The sequence below is a fragment of the Marmota flaviventris genome, chromosome 17 (assembly GCF_047511675.1).
Source record: "Marmota flaviventris isolate mMarFla1 chromosome 17, mMarFla1.hap1, whole genome shotgun sequence".
Lineage (NCBI taxonomy): Eukaryota > Metazoa > Chordata > Mammalia > Rodentia > Sciuridae > Marmota > Marmota flaviventris.
The window spans coordinates 25,197,655-25,224,613 of record NC_092514.1 but is presented as its reverse complement, the minus strand read 5'-3'; the positions used below and the strand labels follow the sequence as shown (position 1 = coordinate 25,224,613).

Here is a 26,959-nt window from a genome sequence, read left to right as displayed (position 1 = left end):
TTATTTGGTCTATGTCTCTGTTTCCTGACATTCAACTCCTTAAATCCCTCTAATCTCCAATTGATGCCTTTATACAAATGAGTCAAAAAATGACTGGCAGCTCTCAAGGCAGCTTCAGGTAGGGGGGATGGTCACCAGAAAGACCAAGATCAGACTAGAAGATTGGGTCTTTAAGCCCCATCCCTCAACTTCTGGTGTGTGGGGGGTGCTGAAGGTTAAGTTGATCTCCAGTGTGGTCAATGGTTTATTCAGTCATGCAGGAAAAACTCCACAGGACAGGCTTGAGAGCTTCCGGATAGCTTAACACCTGGTGGTTCTTGGGGGGTGGCCCACTTGCACAAGGCAGGGAAGCTCTGAGCCTGCTCCTAAACCTCACCTCATGCATGTCCCCATCTGTATCCTTTGTGGTAATTTCCTTAATAATAAACTGGTGAATGTTTTCCTGAGTTCTGTGAGCCCTCTAGCAAGTAGATAGAACCTGAGGAGAGATTTGTAGGAATCTGATTGATAGCCAATGGATCAGAAGCACTGGTAAAACAACTTGGGGCTTGACACTGGCACCTGAAGTGAGGGAGGAGCACTCTTGGGGACTGAGCCCTCAATCTGTGGCGTCTGACACTCATGGCAGACAGTGGCAAAACAATTAAATCAGCAGGGCGATGTGGTACAGGCCTATAATTCCAGCAATTTGGGAGGTTGAAAAAGGAGGATCCCAAGTTCCAGGCCAGTCTCAGGAATTTAGGGATGCAGCTCAATAGCTCAATGCTGAAGTGCCCCTGGGTTCAATCCCCAGTACCAAAATAAATAAATTGAATTAGAAGACATCCGTCTTCTGCAGAGTTGCTTTCTTGCCCATTCATGAGGAAACATCTGTATACCTTTTGAAGTCACAGAAGCCTAATGTTGATTGTTGAATCAAAGTATGCGAGAAACTTGAGTTAGGTTTGTTTATTTCCTTTATAGTATCAGAGCCAGAAACAAGTGTTCCATTTGGCTGAACTATGTATTTTCAATAATTTGATTTTCTTTTTTCTTCTTCTTCTTCTTCTTTTTTTTTTTTTTTTTTTTTTTGGTGTAGAGTATTGAATCCGGGGCATTGCACATACTAAGCATGCACTCTCCCACTGAGCTACACCCTGACCCTATAATTTGAATTTTTAGATGGGTTTTCAATTCTCTAAACTCCCATAGATACTGATTCCTACAACCTACACGTTTATGTTACCTGCCTCAGTGTCTGAATTTTCTTCCCACTGATATGACAATTTAACCAATGGCTCATGCACAAAAGGAACAATATACCACCATCAAAAGTGATGATAGATATACACTATACAGCCTGGAAACATGTTTCTGACATATAGTTAAATTAAAAAACAGGCTACAAAAGTATGATCCCAGTTCGTCTCAGTGGTACACACCTGTAATCCCATTGACTCAGGAGGCTGAGGCAGGAGGATTGCAAGTTCAAAGCCAGCCTCAGCAACAGCAAGGCGCTAAGCAACTCAGTGAGACCCTGTCTCTAAATAAAAACATGAAAGGGGCTGGGGATGTGGCTCAAGTGGTAGCGCGCTCGCCTAGCATGCGTGCGGCCCAGGTTCGATCCTCAGCACCACATACAAAAAAAGATGTTGTGTCCACTAAAAAAATAAATATTAAAATTCTCTCTCTCACTCTCTCTGGAAAAAATAAATAAATAAATAAAAACACAAAATAGGGGTGCGGATGTGGCTCAGTGGTTAAGTGCCCCTGAGTTCAATTCTTACCCACCAAAAAAAAGTATGATCCCATAAGTCCTACTCTTTTAACTATACATGTATGTATTCTATGTGTTCTAAAGGCTGGATAATCAATACCAAAGGGTTAATTGCGATTATGTAAGTAAGTTTATGACTTCTATTTTTATTTTACTTATTTTTTGATGCTGGGAATGGAACCTAGGACACTTTACCACACCCTCACCTCCTCTATTTTTTTTTTCATGTGGGGGTACCAGGGATTGAACTCAGGGGAATTCGACCAAGCCACATCTCCAGCCCTATTTTGTACTTTATTTAATGACAGGGTCTCACTGAATTGTTTAGCACCTGGCTTTTTGCTGAGGCTGGCTTTGAACTTCAATCCTTTTGCCTCAATCTTGCAAGCTGCTGGGATTATGGGCGTGCACCACCATGCCTGGCTTCTATTTTTATATGTATGTTTGGTTTGGTTTTGTTTTTTTTTTTTTACAACAAATCTGCATAACTTGCATAATAAAATAGTATGAAACTGGGGAATGAGAGTTAGAGGTAAAGCAACTGCTCAGCATGTGCAAGGCTATGGGTTTGATCACTGGTCCCACAAAAAAAGAAAGAAAAAAGATAAGAAATGAACTTCTTTCCCTCCTTGTTTCCCCTGGTCTTAAAGGTTTAATTTTTTAACTTAATTTTCCTCTTTTATAAGGCAAACCATGCTGAAAATAAGGACTTTGTGATTTTTTTTTCTTTCTTGGTGTTATGATTGAACCCAAGACCTTGAATATGCCAAGCAAGCACTCTGTCACTGAGCTACACCCCAAGCCAACCTGTGACTTTTTTTTTTTTTGGTACCAGGAATCGAACCCAAAAGCACTGAATCCCTGAGATCCATCCCCAGCAATTTTGAAAAATTTTTTGTTTTGAAACAGGGTCTCACTAAGTTGATTAAAGCCTCAACTAAATTGCTGAGGCTGGCTGTGAATCTGCGATCCTCCTGCCTCAGCCTCCTGAGCCACTGGGATTCCAGGCATGTGCCACTCCACTTGGCTCAGACTCTGTCTTAAAAAAAAAAAAAAAAAGCTGGGGATGTAGTTCAGTGGTAGAGTGTTTGCCTGGTATGTGCAAGGCCTTGGTTCATTTCCCAGTGCTAAAAACAAAACACTAGGTAACCGACTTTTTAACAGGGTTAGGATGCTCCTAAACTCCTGGGCTCAAGCTATTTTCCTGCCTCAGTATCCCTAGTATGATGCCAATGCTCCCAGCAAGCTGAGCTGATTTATTAAATCCTAAGGCAAAGGGTTCTTCTCAGTGCCCCTTGAAATACTGACACCAGGGGGCAGTCTGCTGCCTCTGTTGAGTGGTGGGCCTGCCTTAGTTTTGGATCTGACATAGCTCTGTCCAGACATTTGAGGCCTTTGGATTCTAAACAGACAAGCTTGATGTGCCAAGCCTCTTTTCTCTGTATCCCACAAGCTGGAGCCAAAACTGGCCCCGGGAAGATCAAAGACAACTTGGCCCCTCTTTCACCTCTTGCTTCCTGGCTATTCCAGCCACTATCAGAACAATATCCCCTAATCGGAACATAGAAGAATCTTGTTCAAGCACAATGCTGCATACCTGTAATCCTAGCTACTTGAGAGAGAGAGGCTGAGGCAGGAGGATCACAAATTTAAAGTCAGCTTTGGCAACTTAGGGAGACTCTGTCTCAAAAAGGGTTGAGATGGTAGCTCAGTCATAGAGCACCCATAGGATCAATCGACAGTACTCCACAGGGAGGAAAAGAAATTATTGAAGTGACTGAAGATTTTGCCACCCTATCAACTCTTCTACCCAATACCACACCAGGACACAGTGATTCTCATTTATTTTTCACCCCCAACAAGGCCTCTCCCTCAATTCTGCTCTTTCTGTACTCCAGGCATCTGCATCCACAACCCTCTTTTCTCAGGGAGGACTCTGGGTCCCTGTGGAAATGGTCTCTGAGAAGTGCTTGAGTGGATGGAGACAGAAACTCCAATAGAGAGATCCCCAAGCGATGGCATCACCTTCCTGCCAACTCTCTCATTGCCTCTCCTTTAAAGCAGAAGGAGTGCCAGCCCTCTGCTTCAGTCAGATCTTGGGCTCCTAGGGCCTTGTACAAATCCATGGCCGTCTTGTTCCAGTCCAGAACTGCCAGGCGGAACTGGGAGCAACCTTGATCCAGGGCCACCTGTGGAGAAGACATTCCTCATTGTTCTGAGGCCAAAAAGTTGAAGAATCTCACCCACTCATTCAATTCACCCTCATACATCTTTGCTTTTTCAGACCTAGCTTGTAGCTCCCACCCTTCTCACCTTAGCCACCGTCTTGATTATTTTGGAACCAATCCCCTGACCTGTTAAAAGGAGAAAGACAAAAAGAACCATTGTTTGAGTTAAAGGAGATCAGAAAAAGCATTAGGCTCAGATGAGGGGAGAAGGGGATGGTGGTGGGTCTGTGGTCTGCTCTGTATCCACCCTGGTCTAAGCCCCTGGCCAGTACCCCGATATTCTGGCATCACATAGATGTCTTCCAGATAAATGCTGCGTCCCTTCCATGTGCTGTAGATGAAGTAGTAGAGCCCGTAACCCACCACACAGGGTTCTAAGAGAGAAAAAAAAGAGGGGTAAGGCCTCTGGAAAGAACAGCGGAGAGGACTGAGGCTGACTGGATAAGTGCTCTTACCCTGTAATTCCCCAGGTCCTGGAAGAATCTCTGCTACCAAACAGTGATAGAGAGGATTCTCTCCAAAGCCATCTGCTCTCAGGGCTGCAGAGATTGGGAAATGTGAAAAGAGGGAGAAAGAGGACCTTGTGTGTATGCCCAATTAGGAGCTGCTGCCCAGTAAACACATCCCTCACTTCCTCCCCAGCCCCCCGTCAGGGCACGGTTGCTGAGCCCCCACCTTCTTCACTGATCTTCACCTGATCCGAGAGTTTCTCGTACTCAGCCAGTTCCTGCGGTGCGGGATCCAGGCAAGATTAGAGTACGAGGGCCCGGATGCTCCCAGAGCTAGATCCCAAGGCCTGCCCCTCCTCCACGCCCACTTCCCACTCCCGGGCTCAGGCCTCGCCGCTCTGACCCCCTGCTTTCCCGCTCCCCAGCCTTCACCCGAATCAGCCTCAGGATGTCTCCACAGTCTCCCTCCTTGGCCTCTCGGATCCGCACGGAAGCCATCCGGATCCCCACAGTCTGGAACAAGGACAACGACCCCCACTCGTGTTCGGCAGGGCCGAGCAAAGAGCATACAAGCTCGGGTCACAAAAAGCCGGGAGAGAGGGGTAGCGGAGGTGCCACGGCTTCTCAGCCCGGGTTCTAATATTTCCAGAAGAGCAGAGAGAACGCGAGAGCCAGTGAGTTGCTCCTCACCGCCTGGGTAACCACTAAATTTGCCCGAAGAGCCGAGCCGACTAGCCAATCAGATTGCAAAATAGGCTAAACCCCGCCTCCGAAAGCAAGGTCTGGTGACTGGGCCCAGGTCAGAGATCAAAGCTTCCAGTCCAAATGTCCATCAGAGATACCCGCGCCTTAGAAGTAACCCTGTGCTCCTTTAATTGAAGTGTGCAGTGATTATCTGCTTCAGCTTTCACTCACTCACCCATCCATTTCGGATCCACCCGAACCCTGGGTGAATCCCCAAGCCCCCCAGCTGTTAAAGCTGTATCCTACCGTTTTGTTTTATTTCTGTTGTTTCAGTGCTGAGGATCAGACCCAGGGCTTCTAGGCAAGTGCTTTACCAGGGAACTATACCCCCACCCCTATTTTCTACGGCTGTTGCGTGGCTCAAAGTGTTTCTTCTCTCAGGGACATTTGTATTTTAAAATCGGTCAGGGAGAGGGTGATGATTTTCCTCTGGAAGACTGTTGGGCCCTGTAATCAATGGATAAGGGATATCTTTAGGAGTGGGGCCAGGTTATTTCTTAGTATCCACTAAATCACACACAAAGACAATAGTTCCTTGTGAGACAAGTGTCAAGAGGCCTGGGAAAACTTAGGGAGGAGTTCAGACACTGTGCCTGCATTATCTCAGTGAACCCTCATGCACAGCAACCCATAAAGAAATGATTATTTCCTTCATTTGACAGACAACGACACTGAAGCACAAAGGTGAGGTGACTTTCCTAAGGTCATTCTGCCAGATAATTGAGATTCCATGTCTCATCTCTAGCCCTGATGCTAATTGAGCAGGGCAGGATCCTTTGCAGACCTCAGATCTGCTAAGTATCCTCTGCAAGTAGATAGAATGCTAGGTCAGGGTCTAGGGAAGAAGAGGGGACATGGAATGTCTTTTCTCAGCTCATAAACTTGTCCTCTGCTGTGGGGGATGGTAATGGAGGGACTCTGTCCCTAACCCCAGTTACCTTCAGAGGGGCCGCAGGGTCAGTGTCCCAGTTTCCTGCCCCCCCTTCTTCCCCCCGGGTAACCTTTAACCCTCCACCACCCATGTGCAAGGCTGCCTCCCCCACACATTCTTCTCAGAGTTGTCTGAGCCACAGAGTGGATTGCTGCTGACTATGGAGAGCAGAGGCCCACTGGTCACCTCACATCTGCTGCTGCTGCTACTGTTGCTGCTGCTGCTGCTGCCACCTCACACTCACCAGGGATGGACTCTGGAACACCTTCTTCCTACCCAGGTGCAGAAGTGGGACAGGGTCCTCAGCTGTGTGTGTATTTAAATGAACTGCACTTTGGCTCCATCCTTTTCTCTTCTCTGGTCCTGTAGCAATGTCTTTCTTGCCATCTCTGATGTGTCCTTCACCCAACTTGTTTATCTTCTTTTTCTAACAGAGGGCCCAGGACCCTCCTGCTAGGCACCTCAGCAATGGCCTAGGACAAGAGCCTGTAGCTGTAATGACCTTTGACCTCAGCAAGATCAACAAGTATGGGGTTCACCTATCCTCTGGACCCAGCCCCCTGACCCTACCCTGTCTCCACCTTTCCATGTCTCCCTTTTTCTGTCTCCCTGAACTCCACCTCTTCCACCTCAAAGGACACACCCATATGCAGTCTTTCCTTCTTCATCCTATCAGAACCTCCTCTTCCTTTGAATTTCGAACCTGGGATCCAGAGGGAGTGATTTTTCATGGGGATACTAATGCTAAGGATGATTGGTTCATGCTGGGGCTTCGGGATGGCAAACCTGAAATCCAACTGCTCAATTCCTTGGCCCAGCTTACAGTAGGTGCTGGACCTCGGCTGAATGATGGGAAATGGCACCAGGTAAGCTAACTCTTTTGCTTCAGGAAGGGGTGTCTTGGGCTGGTATAAAGAAGGAAAACAGTACCAAATTATTGGCATCCTTTGTCATTGGCATCTCATCAAATCTACACAAAACCTCCATGATGTAGCTACTCTTATCTCTGTTTTTTCAAATGGAAATTCGAAAGCTTAGACAATATATAAGTGAGAAGACCTGAGTGAGCTAGGGATGCCAGCTGTGTCTTCAAGTGCACATTCTTAGAACCATACTAGGTTGTCTCAGAGGAAAGGGGAAGTTACAGACCACAGGGGCCTCTGTGTCTACTTCTCACCTCCTTTTGCAGGTGAAAGTGAAGATCGAAGGGGACTCAGTACTGCTGTGGGTGAATGGGGAAGAGATACTGCGCCTGAGACAGGTCTCTGGGCCCCTGGACAGCAAACCCCAGTCCATCATGAGGATTGCACTGGGAGGGCTGCTCTTCCCCACCTCCAACCTTCGGTTGCCGGTAACTAAATCACAGGGGTAGGAACCAAGACTAAGCTGTGGAAATAGAAATCCAAATTTTAGGGAAAGAAGATGGGATAAAAGCTGTGTGGGGGAAGCCAAATGTTTGTGTTTCAAAGGGAAATAAATTGAGTGGGGGGAGGCTGGGACTGAGGCTCACATACCCTGATTTCAACGGCCCAACATTATTCCTCTTCTGCACCCACTCCAGCTTGTCCCTGCACTGGATGGCTGCTTGCGCCGGGATACCTGGCTAGGCCAACAAGCCCAGTCCTCATCCTTTCCCTCCACGACCTTCAGAAGTTGTGATGTGGAGTTACAACCTGGGCTGTTCTTCCCTCCGGGGACCCATGCAGAATTCATTCTCCAAGGTAGACTTCTTGGAGACTGTTTTTCCCTCCATGGCCAGCTCTGTCTTCCTCTGTCTCCCTCCAACACTAGGCTCTTCTCTTCATGAAACCCCAGCCTTGAGGTCTCAGGATGATCTTTTCTCCCTGCAGACATTCCTCAGCCTCACATAGAGCCCTTGGCCTTCTCTCTGGACTTGGAATTTAAGCTGGCGGCAGGCTCAGGCCATCTCCTTGCCCTTGGGGAACCAGAGACCCCTTCTTGGCTCAGTCTTCATCTCCAAGATCAAGTAAAGGGGGAGGGTAGGGGGCGCTGCCTGTATTCAGTAAATCCTGAGAGCAATGAGGGCCTCCAAATTTTCAATATTAGGCAAGTTTAAGGATAGGGGTGGGGAGTCAGGAATATATCTTAAAGTTGCCTACAGCAAGCAAACAGCTTTAGCTTATATTAAGGGGGGGTGGTTATAGAAAGTCAAACCAGGAAAATTAGGGCAGGATGTAAGTGGTGAGAACAGTCGGTAGGTGGAAGTGTGGTTTAAAGACTGAATTAAGGCAGCTAGAGTGGGGCCACAAAGAATAGGTATAACCCATTCTTTCCTCCCTTACTCCTGTCCCTGTCTCTCACACTGCAGAAAGTAGTGCTGTCTTCTGGGGCAGGGCCAGGGCTGGCTCTGCCCCTGGTTTTGGGAATCCCTCTTCAGTTGAAGCTGAGTATGTCGGGAGTGGTCTTGAGCCAGGGGCAGAAGACAGAGGTCCTTGTTCTGCCTCCTTTGAGCCTTGGCCCCCTCCTCAACCTTTGGACCCAACCTCAGGGCCGGCTCTTCCTGGGAGCTTTACCAGGTAAGTGAGATGTTCAAGTTCCTCAGTACCTCAAGGGAACTCTGGGACAGAAGAAGAAAAGACCACAAAAAAGAGGGGAGTCCTTCTCCTCTCTGAGAGGACCCACTCTCTCTCCCTTGACAGTGTCCCATTCTCCCCTTTTCTATCCCTTCTTATAAAATCATGCCTGTTACTCTGACATAAAAATAAAGGAGGGGGGAAGGGGGGATAGGGCTGGAGATACAGTTCAGCAGTAGAGAGCTTGCCTAGCGTATACTAGACCATGGGTTTGATCCCCATCACTGAGAAGAAAAAGAAAAAAAAAAAAAGATAAGGGGGCAGTGGGAGGAAGTACTTTTGGAAATTCAGTTAGAGAACTGAAAAGTAAGGAGTTTCAGGATTCAAGGCACCCTAATGCTCTAATGCCACCTCTATGCCACCTCCCTCTAGGAGAGGACTCTTCTGCTTCCTTTTGCTTGGATGGCCTTTGGGCACTAGGACAGAAACTGGACGTGGACAGGGCCCTGAGCAGAAGCCAGGACATCTGGACTCACAGCTGCCCCCAGATCCCAAGCAATGGCACTGATAACTCCCATTAAACCCCCTATGAATGTGATATGCTCATTTATTCAACAAACACTTACTGTGTACAGGCAAGGGACCAAACACTGTGTCAAGCATTGAGATATACTGACAAAAACAGTCCTGGTTCCCACCCTCACGGTACCCAACAGTCCTATGGGAAAGGGAGGCTTCAAATGCTAACAAATAAGTGGATGATTGGAAACTGATAAATGCCATAAAAAAGCAGTCAGAAAGTTGTAAAAGTACCTGGTGTGATGGTGCCCACCTATAATCCCAGCTACTCAGGAGGCTGAAGCAGGAGGTTCTTAAGTTTGAGGCCAGCAACTTAGTGAGATCTTGTCTCAAAAAAATTTTAAAAAGAGGCTGGGAATGTAGCTGAGCGGTAGGGTGCTTACCTAGCATGCGGAAAGCTTAAAATCAATCTCCAATAATGAGAAGGAAAAAAAGAGAGAGAGAAAGAAAGTTGTGGAAGCATAGAGACTAGGTAGGAGGTTCTAACCTAGTCTGGGAGTCAAGGGGGCTTCCCTGAAGAAGTGGTGATGAAGGCTGAGATCCCAGCAATAGCACCCACAGGCGTACACACACAGACACAAGTCACTTTCTGGAAACTAGGAACCCAGCCTTTCCCTCCACATCTACTCCCTCTGACACTCCATTTTCCTTCCTCAGAGATCAGATTAGAATTTTCTTGTTACCATCATTCTGGTCCTTGGACTCGCCATTGCTGCCCAGGGAAAGAGCAGCAGGGGGCGTGAGAGGGTCAGAGAGAGATGGAGCAGGGGTTCTAAGAAAAGGGGTAGAAGAAGAGAGAAATAAAAAGGGAGGGGGGACAGGATACGTAGCTCTGTGGTTAGAATAGTCGCAGCATGTGCAGCAACCTGGGTTCCATCCCTATGGAGGGTGGGGTGGTGGTAGCAGTGGGAGAATAGTAGAAAGAAAGAAAAAAAAAAAAAAAAAAAAAGAGAAGGGGGGCATAGAGAGAGAGTGACCTCATCTCTCTAAGTCTTTGTCCTTGGTGTTCCCAGACCAATTCATCTCTATTCCATTAAATAAGAACTGACTTGTACTGGTCCCAGTTAGAAAGCGCAGTCAGATTCAGGAAGATCTCTGTCCTCAAGTATATGGGATCCAGGCCTCCTCATTCCTTAGACCTCTGGAGAATCCTGGTGGCCCCCAGCTTCTAATCTTCAATCCTCTTTGGAATCCTTGGAAGTCCCAGTACTCCAGCCTTCAGTCTGCACCTTTTAATTCTCATTTCTTTCATGAACTCTTATTTTATTTTTGGTACTGGAGATTGAACCCAGGGGCGCTTTACCACTGAGCCACATCCTCAGTCCTTTTTTTAATTTTTTATTTTGAGACAGGGCCTCATTAAGTTTTGCTGAAGCTGGCCTAGAACTTGTGATCCTCCTGCCTCAGCCTTCAGTGCCCTCTCAGGAACTGTTAAACCGTTTCCCATATCTTCAGACCCCATGGTAATCCCAGTGTCGCAGCCTCCCAGTTTCTTACAAAGATCTTCCTACCAGGAAGCCAGGCAACAGGGTGTCATTCATTGGACCTCCTATGGCCTTTTGCAGATATCAGCCAGGGCAAGGAGACTTCAGTAGAGACTCTTGTGTGGAAGACAGAAAAATCCTAAATCTGGCTTTGTAACCCTCTAAATCCTAACCTTTTAGACCTTCCTGGGGTCTACAGCTGCCTGCTCCCACCCAGCAGTGTTTGTAAGAGGTTCTCAGAATGCCAAGGGAGTCCACATTAGATTCTGGTCCCTAGTCAATGTTCAGGGTCAACCTAGGCCAACTGGGCATAACCGTTCAACTGCTACTTACTGAGCACCTACAATTGCCCATCACTGTTGTGGATACCAAGGATGCATTGGTAAAAAAGGCACATACAATCCCTGCTGTTATGAGGGAAACAAGCAGCCCATAAATAAGAAAACAAATATATAGGCAGCATCATTTCAGACAAGTAGAGCTCTTAAGGGAATAAAATCTGTAATATAGCCAGGCATGATGGCACACGCCTATAATCCCAGCTGCTCCGGAGGCTGAGGCAGGAGGATTGCAAGTTCAAAGCCAGCCTCAGCAAAAGCGAGGGGGTAAGCAACTCAGTGAGACCCTGTCTCTAAATAAAATACACAAAGGGCTGGGGATGTGGCTCAGTGGTTGAGTGTCCCTGAGTCTGATCCCTAGTACTGGAAAAAAAAATCTGAAATATAATATAGGGAGAAGGGAAGTAGTCAGGTGGTCAGGGAAGGCCTTTCTGAAGTGGTGTCACTTGAGCAGAGACCTGAATAATGAAAAGCAATTGTCCTATAGAGGCCTCCAGTGTGAGGCAGCAGGGAGGCGTTTGAAGAGCCCAGGTACATCTGGACACCCACCGAAGAGATTATTCTGTGGGCAGCTTCCTGATCTTTTGTCCCCGGAAATTCCCAGGGCCAACTTTTTTTTTTTTTCTTCTTCCACCCTGCCCTCTCCAGGACACTGTGCCCCCAACTTCTCTTTTTGCAGGCTGCCCTAGATTCCAGAATTCCTGATTACCGTCCAGAGCTGTCTGCACTCTTTCATTAATACTGACTTTGCTTTGACATTGACTTTGCCAAGCCCGCACCAAGGGCACCTACTATGCCTGCCCAACATCCCCTGCCTTTTCTACACCCCTCAAAAAAAAAAAAAAAAAAAAAAAAAAAAACTTTCCTGAGCTTGGCAGCACACCCTGCAACCTCCAGGCCTGGCCTACCCACTCGCTCCACCCTATCCCCTGTCTCTCTTTCCTTCCCTTCCTCTGGGTCTGCCCCTATCCTTTCTTTCTTTCTTTCTTTCAACTAACATTTATTGGCGCTGACAGTATGCCAAGCACTGTGTTAGGTAGTTCAGAGGGACTCTAAAGATGAATAAGACTTGGTACTGGCCCTAGATAACTGGGGTCTTGGGAGATTGACATGTAAAATATATTACACAGAAGTGTTGCAGTAATTCACTTGCAGGTCAGCATGGGGAAAGAAAGAAGAAGCAGAGCAAGCAAAGCAGCAGCAGGAAAAAAGGTCCTTTATTGTGTACAAGCAATCTTTTTATAGTATTGTGAACAAAGAAGGCAGCCTTCCAACATCAATAAATCAGGTCTTTCAGCTAATTAAACATAGCATACAGAAGTTTTACTTTCTAATCAGAAGTGACCCGCTTCTCATGGCTAATCTACTTTCGGCCCGGAGTATGTTGAGCTCTGCTCTTTGTTAAGAACAGATAATAAAATTTTTCTTAGTGCCCTCCTAGCCCACTTGGCAGAACATCCCGTTTGCAGGCAAGTCCTCCCAAGGACAGCAGACACCTCGTTTTCAAGCATGTCCATTGTTACCTTATCTAAACCTTGAAGGAGCCTCTCGTTTGCGAGCAGGCCCTCCCAAGGACAGCAGACACCTTGTTTTCAAGCATGTCAACTGTTATCTATCTATACCTTGACAGAATATCCCGTTTGCAGGCAGACTCCATCAAGGACAGTAATAGTAACACAGTCACATCTGATTCTCTACACAGAAGTATATGAAACACCAGGGAACCTGGTTGCTAGTTCTATCAATGATCATCAAAGAAGTGAGTTTTAGATGTGTGAAGCTGGACAAATAAATAAATTTCATTAACTCTCAGTTTTCCCACCTACAAGATGGAGATGTTATCCTAACCTTAGGGTTCCTATTTGATGAATCAGATAGGTAAAATGTGTAGTACAGTGCTTGATATATGGAAAGTGCTGAAAATGTTAACCTCATGCATAGGTCTTGACATGTAAGTCCAAGACAGCTGAATATAAATAGTGAGAAAGGAGCTGGATGTGGTAGCAACTGCCCGTAATCTCAGCTACTCGGGAAGTTGAGGCAGGAGGATTGCAGATTGAATCAGCCTCAGCAACTTGGCAAGACTTTGTCTCAAAATAAAAGTATTTAAAAGGGGCTGGGGATGTGGTTCAGTGTTACAGCACCACTGGGTTCAATCCCAGTACCACATTTAGTTAAAAAATAAAATAAATAAAAAGTGTTGGGGAAGGTAGTTCAGTGGTGTGCCTAGCATGCACAAGGACCTGGGTTTAATCCCCAGTAATGCAGGTGGTTAAAAAAAAAAAAAGCATGAGAAAGAGCAGATGATGTAGCTGAACTGTGAGTAGGCTGAAGTGGAATGAAGGCAGATTAGGGAGAGTCCTTGGGCCACATGGTGAGAGTTTGAGTTTTATCTGGTCAGTGGTTTTATATGTCAAAGAACATCTGTCCTTTGTCTTTTTTTTTTTAAATAACATACATGCAACATAAAATTTACCATCTTAGGGGCTGGGGTTATGGCTCAGTGGTAGAGTGCTTGCCTAGCATGCATGAGGCACTGGGTTTGATCCTCAGCACCACATAAAACAAATAAAGATATTATGTCCACCCAAAATTTAAAAAAATATATATAAAAAAATTTTACCATCTTAGCCTGCCCCCCCCCCCCCCGTGTCTGTCTGTCTGTCTGTCTCTCTCTCTCTTTCCTGGTTCTAGGGATTGAACCCAGGGATATTCTACCACTGAGCTATATCCCCAGTCCCTTTTACTTTTAATTTTGAGAGAGTCTCACTAAGCTGCCCAGGCCAGCCTCAGATTTGTGATTGTCCTGCCTCAGCCTCCAAAGTAAGTGGGATTACAGGCCTGCACCACCATAACCAGCTCATCTCAACCATTTTCAGGTGTATACCTCAGTGGCATCAAGTGGCATTTTACAACCATCATCACCATCTACAGAACTCTTTTAATCTTGTAAACACTGAGACTGTCCCAGCTAAACTCCCCATTTCCCTTTCCCTCTATGTATGTTTCAGAACTCTCTTTATTTACTCTTGTTAATTTTGTTAAGAACCGATACAAATGCATGGCTGGAGGGGCAGAGGTCAGGGGCACAGACCTCAGGACTGGCTCTGGATATGGGAGAGGGAGGATAAGGACACCCATCTCCCTTTCTCTTCTGGAGAGCCTAGACAGGTAGCTGGGTTTCCAGGGAGAGATTGGAGTTGAATTTTTTTTTTTTAAGTACCAGGTTTTATTACCTTTTTATATGTTAAAAAAAAATCTGTAACAGACAAGTGTGTGTGGGTGGATGGTAGGCTGCAGAAAAGGTGCTTACTGCAATCCAGACTGAGGAAAATGGCCCTGAGGCTACAGGAGGACTCAGCAGGCTGTGACCCTGGGTTTGGGGTAGAGATGGGAGCTAATAACCACTGGATGAAGAAGGAAAGTGAGTCTCTCCAGCTGGTAGGGTGAGAAGACACCACCTGCCTGGGGTAATGGAGGTGGATTTTTGTCATTGGTTTTTGTTCTGGGTTTAAATCAAAGTCTTTGTACATGCTAGACAAGTGATCTGCTGCTGAGCTATATCCCCAGCCCCTAGTTTGGAGGTTTGTAATGGTTCTTTGCCCCCAAGCCACAGACTTTTCCAGATTTTGCCTTTCTCAGCTTCTCTCTGCAGAGGAGGCATCAAGTGAAGGAACCCCTGCTCCCCAACTTCCTTTCCTTATCAAAGAAGTCAGAGACAGGTATCTCACCCTTACTTCATAACCCCTTAGAGTGCATGGGGGACACTCTTTCCACCTGAGCCTGGGGTACAAGGCAGTGTCTGAGTCAAGAAGCTGGAGGCCAACCCTTAGGCTATTTGCCAGGCTGTAGGGAGTGGGCGTGTGTGTATGCTCATCTCTCCAGATCAAGATTGGACCATTTCAGTGCTCCTCTCCTGCTGTTGGAAAGAGTTCCTTGCTTCCCTAAGGTTTCCTGTAGAAGGAGAAATTCCATGTTTAAGCCCAATTCAGCAACCAGACATCATCTTTTTCTTTCTTGCCATGCTACATGCCTGGGATGGAACCCATGGTCTTAGGTATACTAGGCAAGTACTGTACTACTGAACATTCCTAGATTCCTCCCCTGCTTTTTTTTTTTTTTTTAATTAGTACAGGAAATTGAATATAGGGGCACATTTCCACTCAGTTATATCCCCAGTCCTTTTTTGTTTTTTTTATTTTCAGACAGGATTTTGCAAAGTTGCTCAGGCTAGTCTCGAACTTGCAATCCTCCTATCTTAGTCTCCTGAGTAGCTGGTATTACAGATGTGTGCAGCTGATGATACCCATCTTTCTCCCATTGTCATTGGTCATTCCTCTCTACTTCCAAAATAGATCCTAAACCCATCTGCCAACCTGCTACTCTATTTTAAGCTAGCCAAACTGCACTTAGACTGCTCACTGAAAAGCCCTCTTAACTGGTCTCTTTGCTTCCCATGACCCAATCTCCACAAGACAGCCACCAAGGTGATCACTTTCCCCCCCACCCCAGATGGAATCTTGCTATGTTGCCCAGGCTTCCTTTGAACTCTTGGGCCCAAGTAATCCTCCTGTCTCATTTTCCCAAATAGCTGAACTAGAGGCTCATATAACCATGCCTAGAACTTTCATTAAATTCAATTGTGTTACTCCACAGCTTAAAGTCCTAAAACCCTAGAACTATTTCCATGATATTTGTTTTGTTTTGTTTGTGGTACCAGTAATTGAACCCGAGGGTGCTTTGCCACTGAGCTATATCCCCATAGCCTTTTATTTTTTATTTTATTATTTTTTTCTTTGTGGTGCTGGTGATTGAACTCAGGCCTTGTGCTGTGAGGTAAGCACTCTACCAACTGAGCTATATTCCCAATCCCTTTTAGTTTTTTATTTTGGTCTCATTAAACTGCCCAGGCTGGCCTTGAATTTGTGTTCCTCCTGCCTCAGCTTCCTGAGTCACTGGGATTTCAGGCAAGTGCCACTGCACCTGGCTTTTAAATTCACCTTTTTTGAGCCAAGTATGTTGTTCAGTGGTTAAGCATACCTGGGTTCAATCCCTGGTACCAAATAAATAAATAAATTTACTTTTTTTTTTTTTCTTTTGGAGATACAGGGTATGGAACCCTGGGCCTCCCACATGCTAGGCAAGTGCTGTACCACTGAGCTACATCCTGAACCCTACTTACATGATATCTTGATTAAAGTCCAAACTGTCCCATTTGGCCTACAAAAACCCATAGAGTTTGGCCCCTGCCTACCTCTTGCTGCATCAATCTTGCCTTCCTTCATTAAAGCCAGCTTTTGCACTTGGACTTTCCTCTTTTTTCTGGAAATTTGTTACTGTATTCCACATGGCACCTTTAGGTCATTTAGGACTCACATTAAAAGTTGCCTCCTTGCCAGTGTGGTGGTGCATGCCTGTAATTCCAGTGGCTCAGAAGGCTGAGGCAGGAGGATCCTGAGTTCAAAGCCAGCCACAGCAACTTAGTGAGGCCCTGAGCAACTTAGCAAGTACCTGTCTCAAAATATTAAGGGGTTGGGGTTGTGGCTCAGTGATAGAGCTCTTGCCTCGAATGTGTGAGGCACTGGGTTCGATTCTCAGCACCACATATAAATAAAACATAAAGGTCCATCAACAACTAAAATAAATAAAATTTTAAAAATAAAATAAAATATTAAAAAGGGTTGAGGATCTGGGTTGGTGGTGCACACCTGTAATCCCAGCAGCTCAGGAGGTTGAGGCAGGAGGATCATGGTTCAAAACCAGCTCCAGCAACAGAGAGGCACTAAGCAACTCAGTGAGAACCTGTTTCTAAATAAATTACAAAATAGGGCTGAGGATATGGCTCAGTGGTTGAGTGTCCCTGAGTTCAATCCCCTGTAGCCTCTGCCCCCCAAAAAACATAAATAAAAAGGACTGGGGATGTTGCTCAGTGGTTAAGCACCCCTGGGTTCAATTCCAAGTACAAAAAAGAAAAAAAAAAAAGTTACCTCCTCATAAGGCTATATCTGATCAACCAGGTGCCTTCTGGTACCTTTTCCCCCCCCCCCCCCAGTATTGGGGATTGAACCCAGGCCTTCATGCATGCTAGGCAAGCACTCTATCACTGAGTTATATCTCCAGCTCTCTGGTTCCTGCTTTATTTATCTGATACCTGTTTTATTATCACCATGTTTTATTATGTTGCATAATATTTACATTGTTTTGTTTGCTTACTTTTATTGTTTACAGGAAGGGGCTGTCAGGAACACAGGGACCAGAATAGTGTTGACTCTAGGCAAATGCTCATTAGATATGCATTGAATGAATGGTCAGGGGCTGGGAGTGGCCTCATAATGGCTGGCAGTCTTCTAGGATGAGGAAATAAAATGGACAAAGGTGTGAAGTTGGGGGTAAGACAGTCTGTTCAGGGAGGGGCCAATTCAGCTCCAGTAGAGGACTAGTTAGGGATGAGTGAGAATGGAGGTTAGGGACCCAAGCTGGGTATAGATTGTGGAGCACCCTCCAGGTGTTAGACTGAAGAATCAGGAATGGCCTAATTAAAACTGTATTTTGAGAAAATTAATCCAGAATCAGCTGCAGAATAAATTGAAGAAGGACTAGCTGCATAATTTGCAGAACACAGTTCAAAATGAAAATGTGTCCAGGAAGAATGGAGGTACACGCCTGTAATCCCAGTGATTCAGGAGACTGAGACAGTAGGATGGCAAGTTCCAGGCCGGCCTTAGCAATTTAGCAAAACCCTAAGCAACTTAGAAAGACCCTGTCATTAAAAAAAAAAAAAAAAAAGCAGGGAGAGTTGGGGATTTGGGGATGTGGCTTAGGCAGACACCCTAAGCAGACCTAGCTATAGGGCTGGGGTCTCAGGGTATGTGAATGTGGTGTAAGCACCCCTGGGTTTTTGTACTGGTGAGTAAAAAAAAAAAAAAAAAAAAAAAAAAAAAAGGAAAGAAAAGAAAAAGAAAGAAAGGAAAAGAAAATATGAAGCCCTATGCTTAAAAAGTGGGAAGAAAGTCCCAGTACTGTTAGAAGAACCAAGGCAAAATATTTTTCTTTCTTCCACAGTGACTTATCATGGTGTTTTTTCTTTGCCTATTTGATGTGTAAATTTTGAAAATTAACATTTTTCTACCTTCAACTTCCTGCTAAATAAGGAAGGACTGAAAACAAAAGGAACTATGGGTTGCCTAGCTCTCCTTTTCCTTTGATGTCATTACTGCCAGCCCAAGTGGCCAATATAGGGGCATAATATGATTAAGAAAGGATATGACTTGGGTTGGGGTTGTGGCTCATTGGTAGAGTGCTTGCCTAGCATATGTGAGGTCCTGCGTTTGATCCTCAGTACCACATAAAAATAAATAAAGGTATAAAAAAAAAAGAAAAGAAAGGCTATGATTTGATGCTTTGATCACCAGATCACCAGTGTCTCCTGGAATCCATCATTATCTTTCTGTGTTCAAATAAGTTCTGCTTCTAATGGGAAGTGGGTCTCTTGGCTGTAAACTCCCACCCTCACTTATTTAGTTACAGATAAAACACACTTGCCTTGTACATACTTTGAGTCTGGTTCAACTCCCACTCCTCTTAGGTCCACCAGAATTATTCCATGTTCATAGAGCATCTCAAATGGACTGGGTGTGATATTATTTCCTTTGCTCACATGAATATTCCAATATCCCCTGGGACCTTACTTACAAAGCACAAGTTCAAAGCCAAAATTTAAGAATTTCAAGTTGGCAACAGTGGAACATTAAACCAAGCAATTCTGAGCTCATGCTTGTGCAGCTGAGCAGGTCTTCCAACAGGTAGGTGGCCTGGACTAAATGGAGTGAGTTTGACAAGTCAGAATGGGTGAGACAGTGAGGACCAGAGTCAAGAATTTAGAGAGTTGAAAAGAAAAGAAAACCTCCGCACAAGTGACATATTTGAAGAAAGATGAGAAGAAAAAAAAAAAAAAAACCCAGAGATAAGCATTCTGCTATGTAGGGAAAAAATCCAGGGCTTCACACAGGCTTCACACATTGAGCCATACTCTGGCCTTGAGATAATGATTCTGGTGTGGTATTTAGAGGTCTTTCCTACTGGAAAGGGCCTCTCTAGTCCTGTGAAAGCTGCAATGCCAGTCTAAAAATTCTTGGCCTCTCCAGGGCTAAGAGCAGCACTTTGCTTCTAGTAGGTGCTTAATAAATGTTTGCTGACCCAAATAGACAGGTGAGGAGAGATCAGACATGGGGTGGGAGGTGCTAACAGGACAGAGACCTGGCTCTAGGGTTGGGGTCTCAGGTTAATGCTAGGACTGGGAAAGCTTTGGGAAAGATGGAAAAGGCCCTATGCACGTAATCAGGTGGAATGGACAATAGACTGTGAGACTGGAGGAGGAAGTGTACTATGATGGCTTCTATCCATTTCTGGGTAGCTTAGTCTAGCTTACACCCCACCTGGTCCAGCGTCTCGGTTGATCTCTTCACTCTGATTTTTCTTGATCTCTTATTCTTTCCCTATATTCCTCTCACATTCTGCCCTGTGTCCTGGAGTCTTCCGCAGCATCACTGTCTTGGTCTCCTTCTAACTCCCTGCGGAGCCCCTCTCCGCCTATGAGTCGCTTTGGGGTTATTTTTCCCTCCACTCCATCCAGACACGAGTTGTATTCCTTTTCCCTACCCCGTTCCAGTCCTAGGGTGGGGGTAGGGAAGAGACCGTCTAGTCCTCAAGAGGCAGCAGGGGGCAGTCCCAATCCCTCTCCATATTTGCATATTTATGAGGTCGCCTGGGCTAGCGTCGAGGAGGCGGGGCTTCTGGGGGTGGGAAAGGGCGGGTACCCTCGGAGTCGCAGAGTATAAAGACCGCGCGCAGCGACTGGGGGCCCCGCACTGCTGAGGAGCGGAGCCTCCGCCTGGGGGACCCCCCATCCCAGTCTGTCCCTCAACTGCGCGTCCCCGCCCCACCCCCCACGGCTGGGCCACCAGTGGTGCGGCGGTCTCCGCTTGGCGGAGGAGCTTTGAACCGCCACCTGCCGCGTTCCACAGCCTCTTTGCATCTCGGATTTCGGGGCAGCCCCCTCCCCCACCTTTCCCTGCCTCCTTGCGCCCCGCTTTTTTCTGCGTTTCGTTCGGGTTTTGTAGCCGTCTGTTCTTGCATCCCTTTTCGTTTTGCTTCTAGACGGTTTGCGGGGTGAAACTGCATTCGCACCCCTTCCCCTTATCATCCTCCCCTGCTCTGACAGCCCCCCTTTTCATCGCAGTCGGGGGCCTAGGATCGGTGCACCTCCGCCGGGCTGCTAGCACCCCGCAGCGCGTGGCCGTGCACCCCGGAATTTACAGCAGCTGCATATCTGAGGGGGGGTCTCCCTCGCCCCCTCCGCCTTCGCTTCCCGCGCGTTCCAGTGTGTGAAGGGTTTCGGCGCGTGTCGCCCCCGCTTCTCTGCAGCCCCGGGCCCCGCCTCGGGACTCTCCCCGCGCGGCCAAGATGGTCATCCAGAAAGAGAAGAAGAGCTGCGGGCAGGTGGTTGAGGAGTGGAAGGAGTTCGTGTGGAATCCGAGGACGCACCAGTTCATGGGCCGCACTGGGACCAGCTGGGGTACGAGGGGTCTGGGGGAGGCAGCGGGGCGACGCCTCGAGGGTGCAGGGTCCCTCCAGCGAGGCCCCAGCTCCCCTGCCGGGTCCCTGGCGTCCGGCCCCCCTGCCGGGCTCAGAACTGGGAGGGGGCCGAATCACCGGTCTAATCTTCCCGACTGGCCGCCGCGGAGGCGGAGAAAGTAGGTCACTGCTGCTTTCCCGCCCCCTGCGGAGCCCCCTCGGGCGGGGGGTCGCGAGCTCTTCGCGCGTGTCCGCGCCGCGGAGCTCCTGCTCTGTGCTTGTCACAGTACACCGTCAACCCCCAACCTCCAAAGAGTGCCGCTTCCCTCCCTCCAGCTCTCTCCAGCTAGCCAACCCCGTCTATTTTTAGCTGGAGCCCAACCCCTGGACCCTGGGAACATTCATGAGGGGGCGGGTCTGGGAGGGGGGTGTGGGAGGGTTCTTTACAGCGGAAGTTGTTTGTCTATATCTCACTACTGGGTGTTTGGAGCCTTCGTGGCTGCTTTGTGGATAGGATGCTGCTGGGGAAGGGGCGACACTAAGGGCTGTATATTCTGCTCAAATGTCAATGGTGGAGGGAGGAGTGGTCACTGGTGAAATTGGTACATCATCAGTCCTGGTGTCTGTGGAACTCCAATGGCCTGGGGAACCTTCCCCAACCTTACCATGGCAAGACTCAGGGGATGTGGAGGAACCCTGATGAGGTCAGGGGTCTGGTGATAGGCACAGGTGCAGATGGAAGGTGAAATTCTTCTAAAAGGGATTGTCAAGCTGGGGAGTCCAAGCCCAAGGGATTCTGTGACAATTTACAATTTATCCACTCTGATTGGACACTGTCCTCATCAGACCACCTATCTAGGGCTTTACTGGCCCATGAGGAGAATCTAATGCAATCTTTGCCTTCAGGGAGCTTGAGGCCCAGCCCCTGTGATGTGAGGGATCTGTGAATCCTGGGACAATCTGAGGACTTCACAGAGGAAGTGTCTTCTGAGGTGGAAGGGTGGTGGGAACAACAAGTCCTTACATGAGGCTGTGAGAGAGCAGAGACAGAGAGATGGAGTCAAGGGAAGACAGGGGAATTTCAGGTTTTCTCCCAGTCTTTGTCCAGAGTTCCATGTGTGAGTTGAGGGGGGGGGGTGTCTGCTGAAGATCTGACAGCTGTCTCCGACACTTTGTAGCTGAGCCAGAGTGTTAGGCCCTTTATTTCAGGAGCTGTTTTGAAGATTTGGATGCTGTGGTGTGCCAAAAGAAAGATTTTGCTCTTTGAGCCTGAGGGTCCAGGCTCTGCAGGGTGGTGACAGTTTAGCTGTGAATAGTGGCCAGTGCCAGCTTTAAAAGTCATTGCACTAGACAGCTTTGAGCATGTGTACCAAAATAGGGTAAAAAAAATGTTCCTTTTCAGAACCCTGCATGATTGAGAAGTTGGAAGTGTAATTAGGGGCAAAATGACAGTGGCCTCTTCTTGTGGTTATCACAGCAATGAAAGTTAGGGTTTATTGTGGCCTCTGCAAGGTCAGGCTTCACTGTGCCCTAGGACCAGCAGTAGGCTTGGAGTCATGGCTGGAAGCTGGACACACTGCCTTTTCCTAGTTTGTTTCATTTGGCACCGCGGGGTAGGCTCGAAGACATCCTGTGGCTCAGCAGCCCAACTCAGGGCAGAACATGTGAGTGGGAAAAATGGTAAATGGGGCTAGGTAAGATCATGATGGGAGACTTAGAATCTGCTATTTCCTTTGTCCTAGCCTTCATCCTCCTCTTCTACCTTGTCTTCTATGGCTTCCTCACGGCCATGTTCACCCTTACCATGTGGGTGATGCTACAGACTGTCTCTGACCATACCCCCAAGTACCAGGATCGACTGGCCACACCGGGTGAGTGATGAGGTTCCCCCTACCAGCTACTCTAACAGCCATTGTGCCCCCAAACCTTCAAAAGGAACTCACAGTTCTTTGCAGGAGACTGGTTCTGATGACCCAATCACCATGTGCTGGGAAATTCTTGAAATCTGCCTTCCTTCCTATATCATGCAGCTGGAAGCGATGTGATCTGGGGGTTGGGAGATACTCACAGGAAGACCATCTCAGATCTTTATCCCCTCCTTCACCCTGGGGTTCCCCATGTTTTCTTTCCTCTGTGTGTGGCCTCTCATCTTTTATATACTCCTATTCCTGCTCATGTTGGCTATAGGCTTGATGATTCGCCCCAAGACTGAGAACCTTGATGTCATTGTCAACGTTAGTGACACTGAAAGTTGGGATCAGCATGTTCAGAAGCTCAACAAGTTCTTGGAGCGTGAGTGTGTGGCTGGCTATGTGCCAGTATATAACCTTGGGCAGGGGATTGGGGACCCTGGAAGTAGAACATTAGGCCTGTGACTCTCTCCCTCCCACTCCTTAGCTTACAACGACTCCATCCAAGCCCAAAAGAATGATGTCTGCCGCCCTGGGCGCTATTACGAGCAGCCAGATAATGGGGTCCTCAACTACCCGAAACGTGCCTGCCAATTCAACCGGACCCAGCTGGGCAACTGCTCTGGCATCGGGGACCCTACCCACTATGGTTACAGCACTGGGCAGCCCTGTGTCTTCATCAAGATGAACCGGGTACCCATGGCCTTGGTCCCCAGGGAAATTGGAGGAGGGAGCTGGGGCCACCACCTGTTGACTGTTGCATCCTTTCAGTGGGGTTAATGGAAATCAGAGAGATTTTTATTTTCTATTTTTTAGTTGTAGATGGACACAATACCTTTATTTTATTTATTTTTATGTGGTGCTGAGGATCGGACCCAGTGCCACACACGTGCTAGGCAAGTGCTCTACCACTGAGCCACAACCCCAGCCCTAGAGAGATTTTTTGTTGTTTGAATAGCTAAAAGGACAAGAGAGATGGGGTTTTTAGAGGCTAAGCTCTAAAGTTGGATGCCTGTAAGGTGACTTCCTCCAACTCTCACCACCCTCCTTTCTCACTCCAGGTGATCAACTTCTATGCAGGCGCAAATCAGAGCATGAATGTTACTTGTGCTGGGAAGGTGAGTTTGTGGACCTTATCCATCCATCCACCTGTTTGTCCTTCCTGGTTTCCAAGTAATTTATCCTTCTATTACCATTTTTTTGCTCCCAGAGGCCCCAACACTACAGGGACAAGGGGGTAAGAGTGGGCTCCAGTGTGACTTTAACTCTAAGGGATTCTCAACTCCTCTAGCTTCTCTCTAGGATGCAGAACCTAGGTCTCCTGAGGATAGACCCATCCCCTCCTTTATCAATGCCTTGGCCTCTGGCTTCTCCTCCTAAGCTTTCTATATTCTCCTTTATTTCCAGATTGTCCATTTCTCCTGCTCTCCCTCCCATCCGAGTTCCCTTTAGGTATCTGGTAGCTGCTAATCTGTTAGAACCGTCTGCTACCACCATTAAGTTCTCCTTGGAACCCTGTTGTCCCCACTAACTTCTCCAGAAACTTGTCCTTCTCCATTAGCCTTTCCTTTTCTTCCTACTGAACCCTTATTGTTTATTTGTTCTCTCTTGGCTCTGCTCCAGAAACCGATTCCCAAGGATGGGGTAAGAACTTGGGGCAGTAGTGGAGTAGGAAGTTTTGGTGTCATTAGCATCCTTCAGGAGTTCCCTGTTTGATGAGAGACAGGCTATCCCCTTGTATAGTTATACAGACACACCATAACCAAATGCACAACTTAAGAAACAGATTCAAGATAGGAATAATTTGGGGTGAAGGAAATACAAAGAGAAATCTAGTGAACTTCTGGGTGTCTGCCACTTCTAACATGCTCACTCCCTACTTTCCTGCACCCTACAGCGAAATGAAGATGCTGAGAATCTTGGTCACTTTGTCATGTTCCCTGCCAATGGCCACATTGACCTCATGTACTTCCCCTACTATGGCAAAAAGTTCCATGTAAGTCCCATGGGAGCCTGGGATGATGGCTCCTTTGAGGGGATGCTATGGGGTTTTGGGGAAGGAGGCTGAGCTGTCCTAGGATTAGATCTGCAACTTTCCTCTTCTGACCCAGGTGAACTACACACAGCCCCTGGTGGCTGTGAAATTCCTGAATGTGACCCCCAATGTGGAGGTGAATGTAGAATGCCGCATCAATGCTGCCAACATCGCCACAGATGATGAGCGAGACAAGTTTGCTGGCCGTGTGGCCTTCAAACTCCGCATCAACAAAACCTGAGGTCCCTCTTCCTCCTGCCCCCACTTCTCCTGTGGATGCTTCTGGAATGTCCCTGACCCTGCCTGATCCCTCCCTCACCCCCAAAGGTATTTTTTATAACAGAGCTATGACTTGTCTGAGCCTCACCCCCTTTTCCTTGACTTTTCAACCCAACCTGATGTCCATTGTGATTCCCTGACTATATACATTGTCCACCATCTTTTGAGCCACCTATACTTAGCTCAGCCAGAGACAAATAGATTGACTACCAAGATGACTACAGAGAAGTTAGAAGTCTTTCTAGTTCTGAGTTAGTTGTGAGCTCCCACTTCTGCCCTCATTCCCTGAGAGCATAGAAAATGCCTACTTACACCCCCCCACACACCCACACACATCTCATTTCAGCCCTTTCCTTCACAGAAATGAACCTGGTACTCCCTTCTCCCATTCCTAAGCTCTAGCTCTTGTACCCTTCTCTCTTGCATCCATTTTTCCTGTCTCTACAGTTGCTGTCTTGGTAGCTTTGACTTTTCTGGTTCCTCCAGCAGGTCTTTCCTCTCCTCCTGCCTATCCTTATTACCTCCTCTAAAAGGCAGCCATTTGTAATTAAGGACAAGTTGGTTCTGTGGCCTTTTCCCTCTTTCATGGCACATCCTGCTTCATCTCATGGTGACTCCATGAGCCAGCAAATGAGGAACTGAGAGAGGAGTCCATGTTGATTCTTCTAGAAAATTCTGTAGTGATCCCTGATTCCAATTCCTTCCTGGTCCCTCCTGTTATCCAAATAGCTACTACTCAGAGAAGCCCGCTTGACCTAGGCTGAATATCCACTTTGTTTTTACCGATATAGCTCCCTTCCCCCATTTGCCTTCCCAGAATATCCTTCAAGTTCTATTTCCCAGGGAGCTCTGGGGGAGGGGCAGCCATCTTGGCTCCATCCCCAGTGGCCACCTTAGAAATGTCAGCTGGCTGGGGGGACTAGTCCACCTCCTTCCCCTGAGCCCAGAGCTGCCCCCACCATCCTCTCTCTGGCTTTTCCTAACAAGTTATGGGCTGACCACAACCTCCTTCCCTTCCCTTTGCATGCCAGCCTGAAAGTTTCAAATACTCCCGTCAATCTAGGCTCTGAATTTCTTGGCTCCATCTCCTTCAGACCCGTTTGCCTTTTTAAAAAAACCCATAATGCCCATAGAATGTTAAATGAGGGGTCTCCTGCTCTGAGTATTCCTTAGTTAGAGATGCATTTTTAACTCCTTCTCCTCTGGTTTCCCTTCTCTTCCCCACCGTCTCTAACTTTCCTTTTCTTTATTAATGCTGCAGCCTCTACACTCCACCCACAAGTGGAGTTTTCCTTTCCCTGGATCTCTCTCTTCCTTTTGGGTCCCCATGTTTTCCTGCACCCCCTCCTCCTCCCCAATGGTCTCTGCAGTTATTTAATGCCTGTGTCAGATCTACTGTAAAAAGAGGATAAAGTACAATAAAATAAGAGCAATTATATATATAAATATATATCATAAACGGAGCCCTGTGTGCAGGCTTTTCCTTTCTGATCATTTAGAACCACCCTGGGAGGTGAGTAGAGGGTGGATTTGGGTGATCCCAAGGATTATGCCGGTTTTAATGGCTGCTCCCAGCTTTGACTCCTTCCTTCCAGTGTCCAAGCATCCAACCTCTTCGCCTTCAACTAATTTAATACACACTATCTTGAGATCACTCAAGAGGGAAGGAAGCCTACATTCTCTTGTACAGAGAGACTTATAAAGTGCCTATTGTATGCATTCTAGGCACCATAGGACATACTTATGAAACAGGCAGACTCCCTGTCCCAAAGGAGCTCCCTAGTTTAATGGGAGAGGTGAAGAGCACAGGAGAAACTTTCATACATGGTAGACCCCGATGTGCTTCAAGGAAGGTCACAGAATTGGTAATGACAAAATTAAGAGTGGTCCACACTTTCTGTTGGGGGCTTTGAAGGGAAGGTTTCTTAGAGGAAGCAGCTTGAAACTGGAGCTTAAAAGGATGGAGTAGTTTGGCAGAGAAGAGTATCCACAAGTTTAGAGACAGGTGGGAAAAATTGACCAGGAGAAAGAGATTTCAAAATCAAAAGAGATTAGGAACTGTAGGGTCCTAATTTTATGTACACACACACACGCTGTGCATATAAAACAAAAGATGAAT

General features: G+C 47.1%; 3 protein-coding genes across 6 annotated transcripts; 2 read left to right on the top strand and 1 right to left on the bottom strand.

Moving 5' to 3' along the window:
* Positions 1-3,583: 3,583 nt before the first annotated feature.
* On the bottom strand, positions 3,584-5,124 carry Sat2 (spermidine/spermine N1-acetyltransferase family member 2). Of its 2 annotated transcripts, XM_027946901.3 has the most exons (6): positions 4,866-5,124; positions 4,660-4,711; positions 4,440-4,523; positions 4,257-4,358; positions 4,070-4,110; positions 3,584-3,945 (listed from the first exon to the last, which is right to left on the bottom strand). In XM_027946901.3, the coding sequence occupies exons 1-6, from the start codon at positions 4,929-4,931 to the stop codon at positions 3,778-3,780; spliced, it is 513 nt and encodes a 170-aa protein (XP_027802702.1). In that variant the 5' UTR covers positions 4,932-5,124; the 3' UTR covers positions 3,584-3,777. The 2 variants fall into 2 exon arrangements, with proteins under 2 accessions (XP_027802702.1, XP_027802700.2); XM_027946899.2 differs by lacking the exon at positions 4,660-4,711.
* Positions 5,125-6,268: 1,144 nt separating this feature from the next.
* Shbg (sex hormone binding globulin) lies at positions 6,269-9,223 on the top strand. 3 transcript variants are annotated; one of them, XM_027946950.1, is made up of 8 exons: positions 6,269-6,388; positions 6,543-6,634; positions 6,785-6,974; positions 7,298-7,459; positions 7,730-7,829; positions 7,959-8,095; positions 8,438-8,645; positions 9,075-9,223. In XM_027946950.1, exons 1-8 carry the CDS (start codon positions 6,269-6,271, stop codon positions 9,221-9,223), a joined length of 1,158 nt encoding a protein of 385 aa, XP_027802751.1. The 3 variants fall into 3 exon arrangements, with proteins under 3 accessions (XP_027802751.1, XP_027802750.1, XP_027802752.1); XM_027946949.1 differs by having other exon boundaries at positions 7,670-7,829; XM_027946951.1 differs by lacking the exons at positions 7,959-8,095; positions 8,438-8,645 and having other exon boundaries at positions 7,670-7,829.
* Positions 9,224-19,902: 10,679 nt separating this feature from the next.
* Positions 19,903-26,294, top strand: Atp1b2 (ATPase Na+/K+ transporting subunit beta 2). Its single transcript, XM_027946906.2, has 7 exons — positions 19,903-20,617; positions 22,359-22,487; positions 22,804-22,908; positions 23,014-23,219; positions 23,588-23,644; positions 24,424-24,522; positions 24,638-26,294. Exons 1-7 carry the CDS (start codon positions 20,506-20,508, stop codon positions 24,800-24,802), a joined length of 873 nt encoding a protein of 290 aa, XP_027802707.1. The 5' UTR covers positions 19,903-20,505; the 3' UTR covers positions 24,803-26,294.
* The last annotated feature ends 665 nt before the right edge of the window (positions 26,295-26,959 follow it).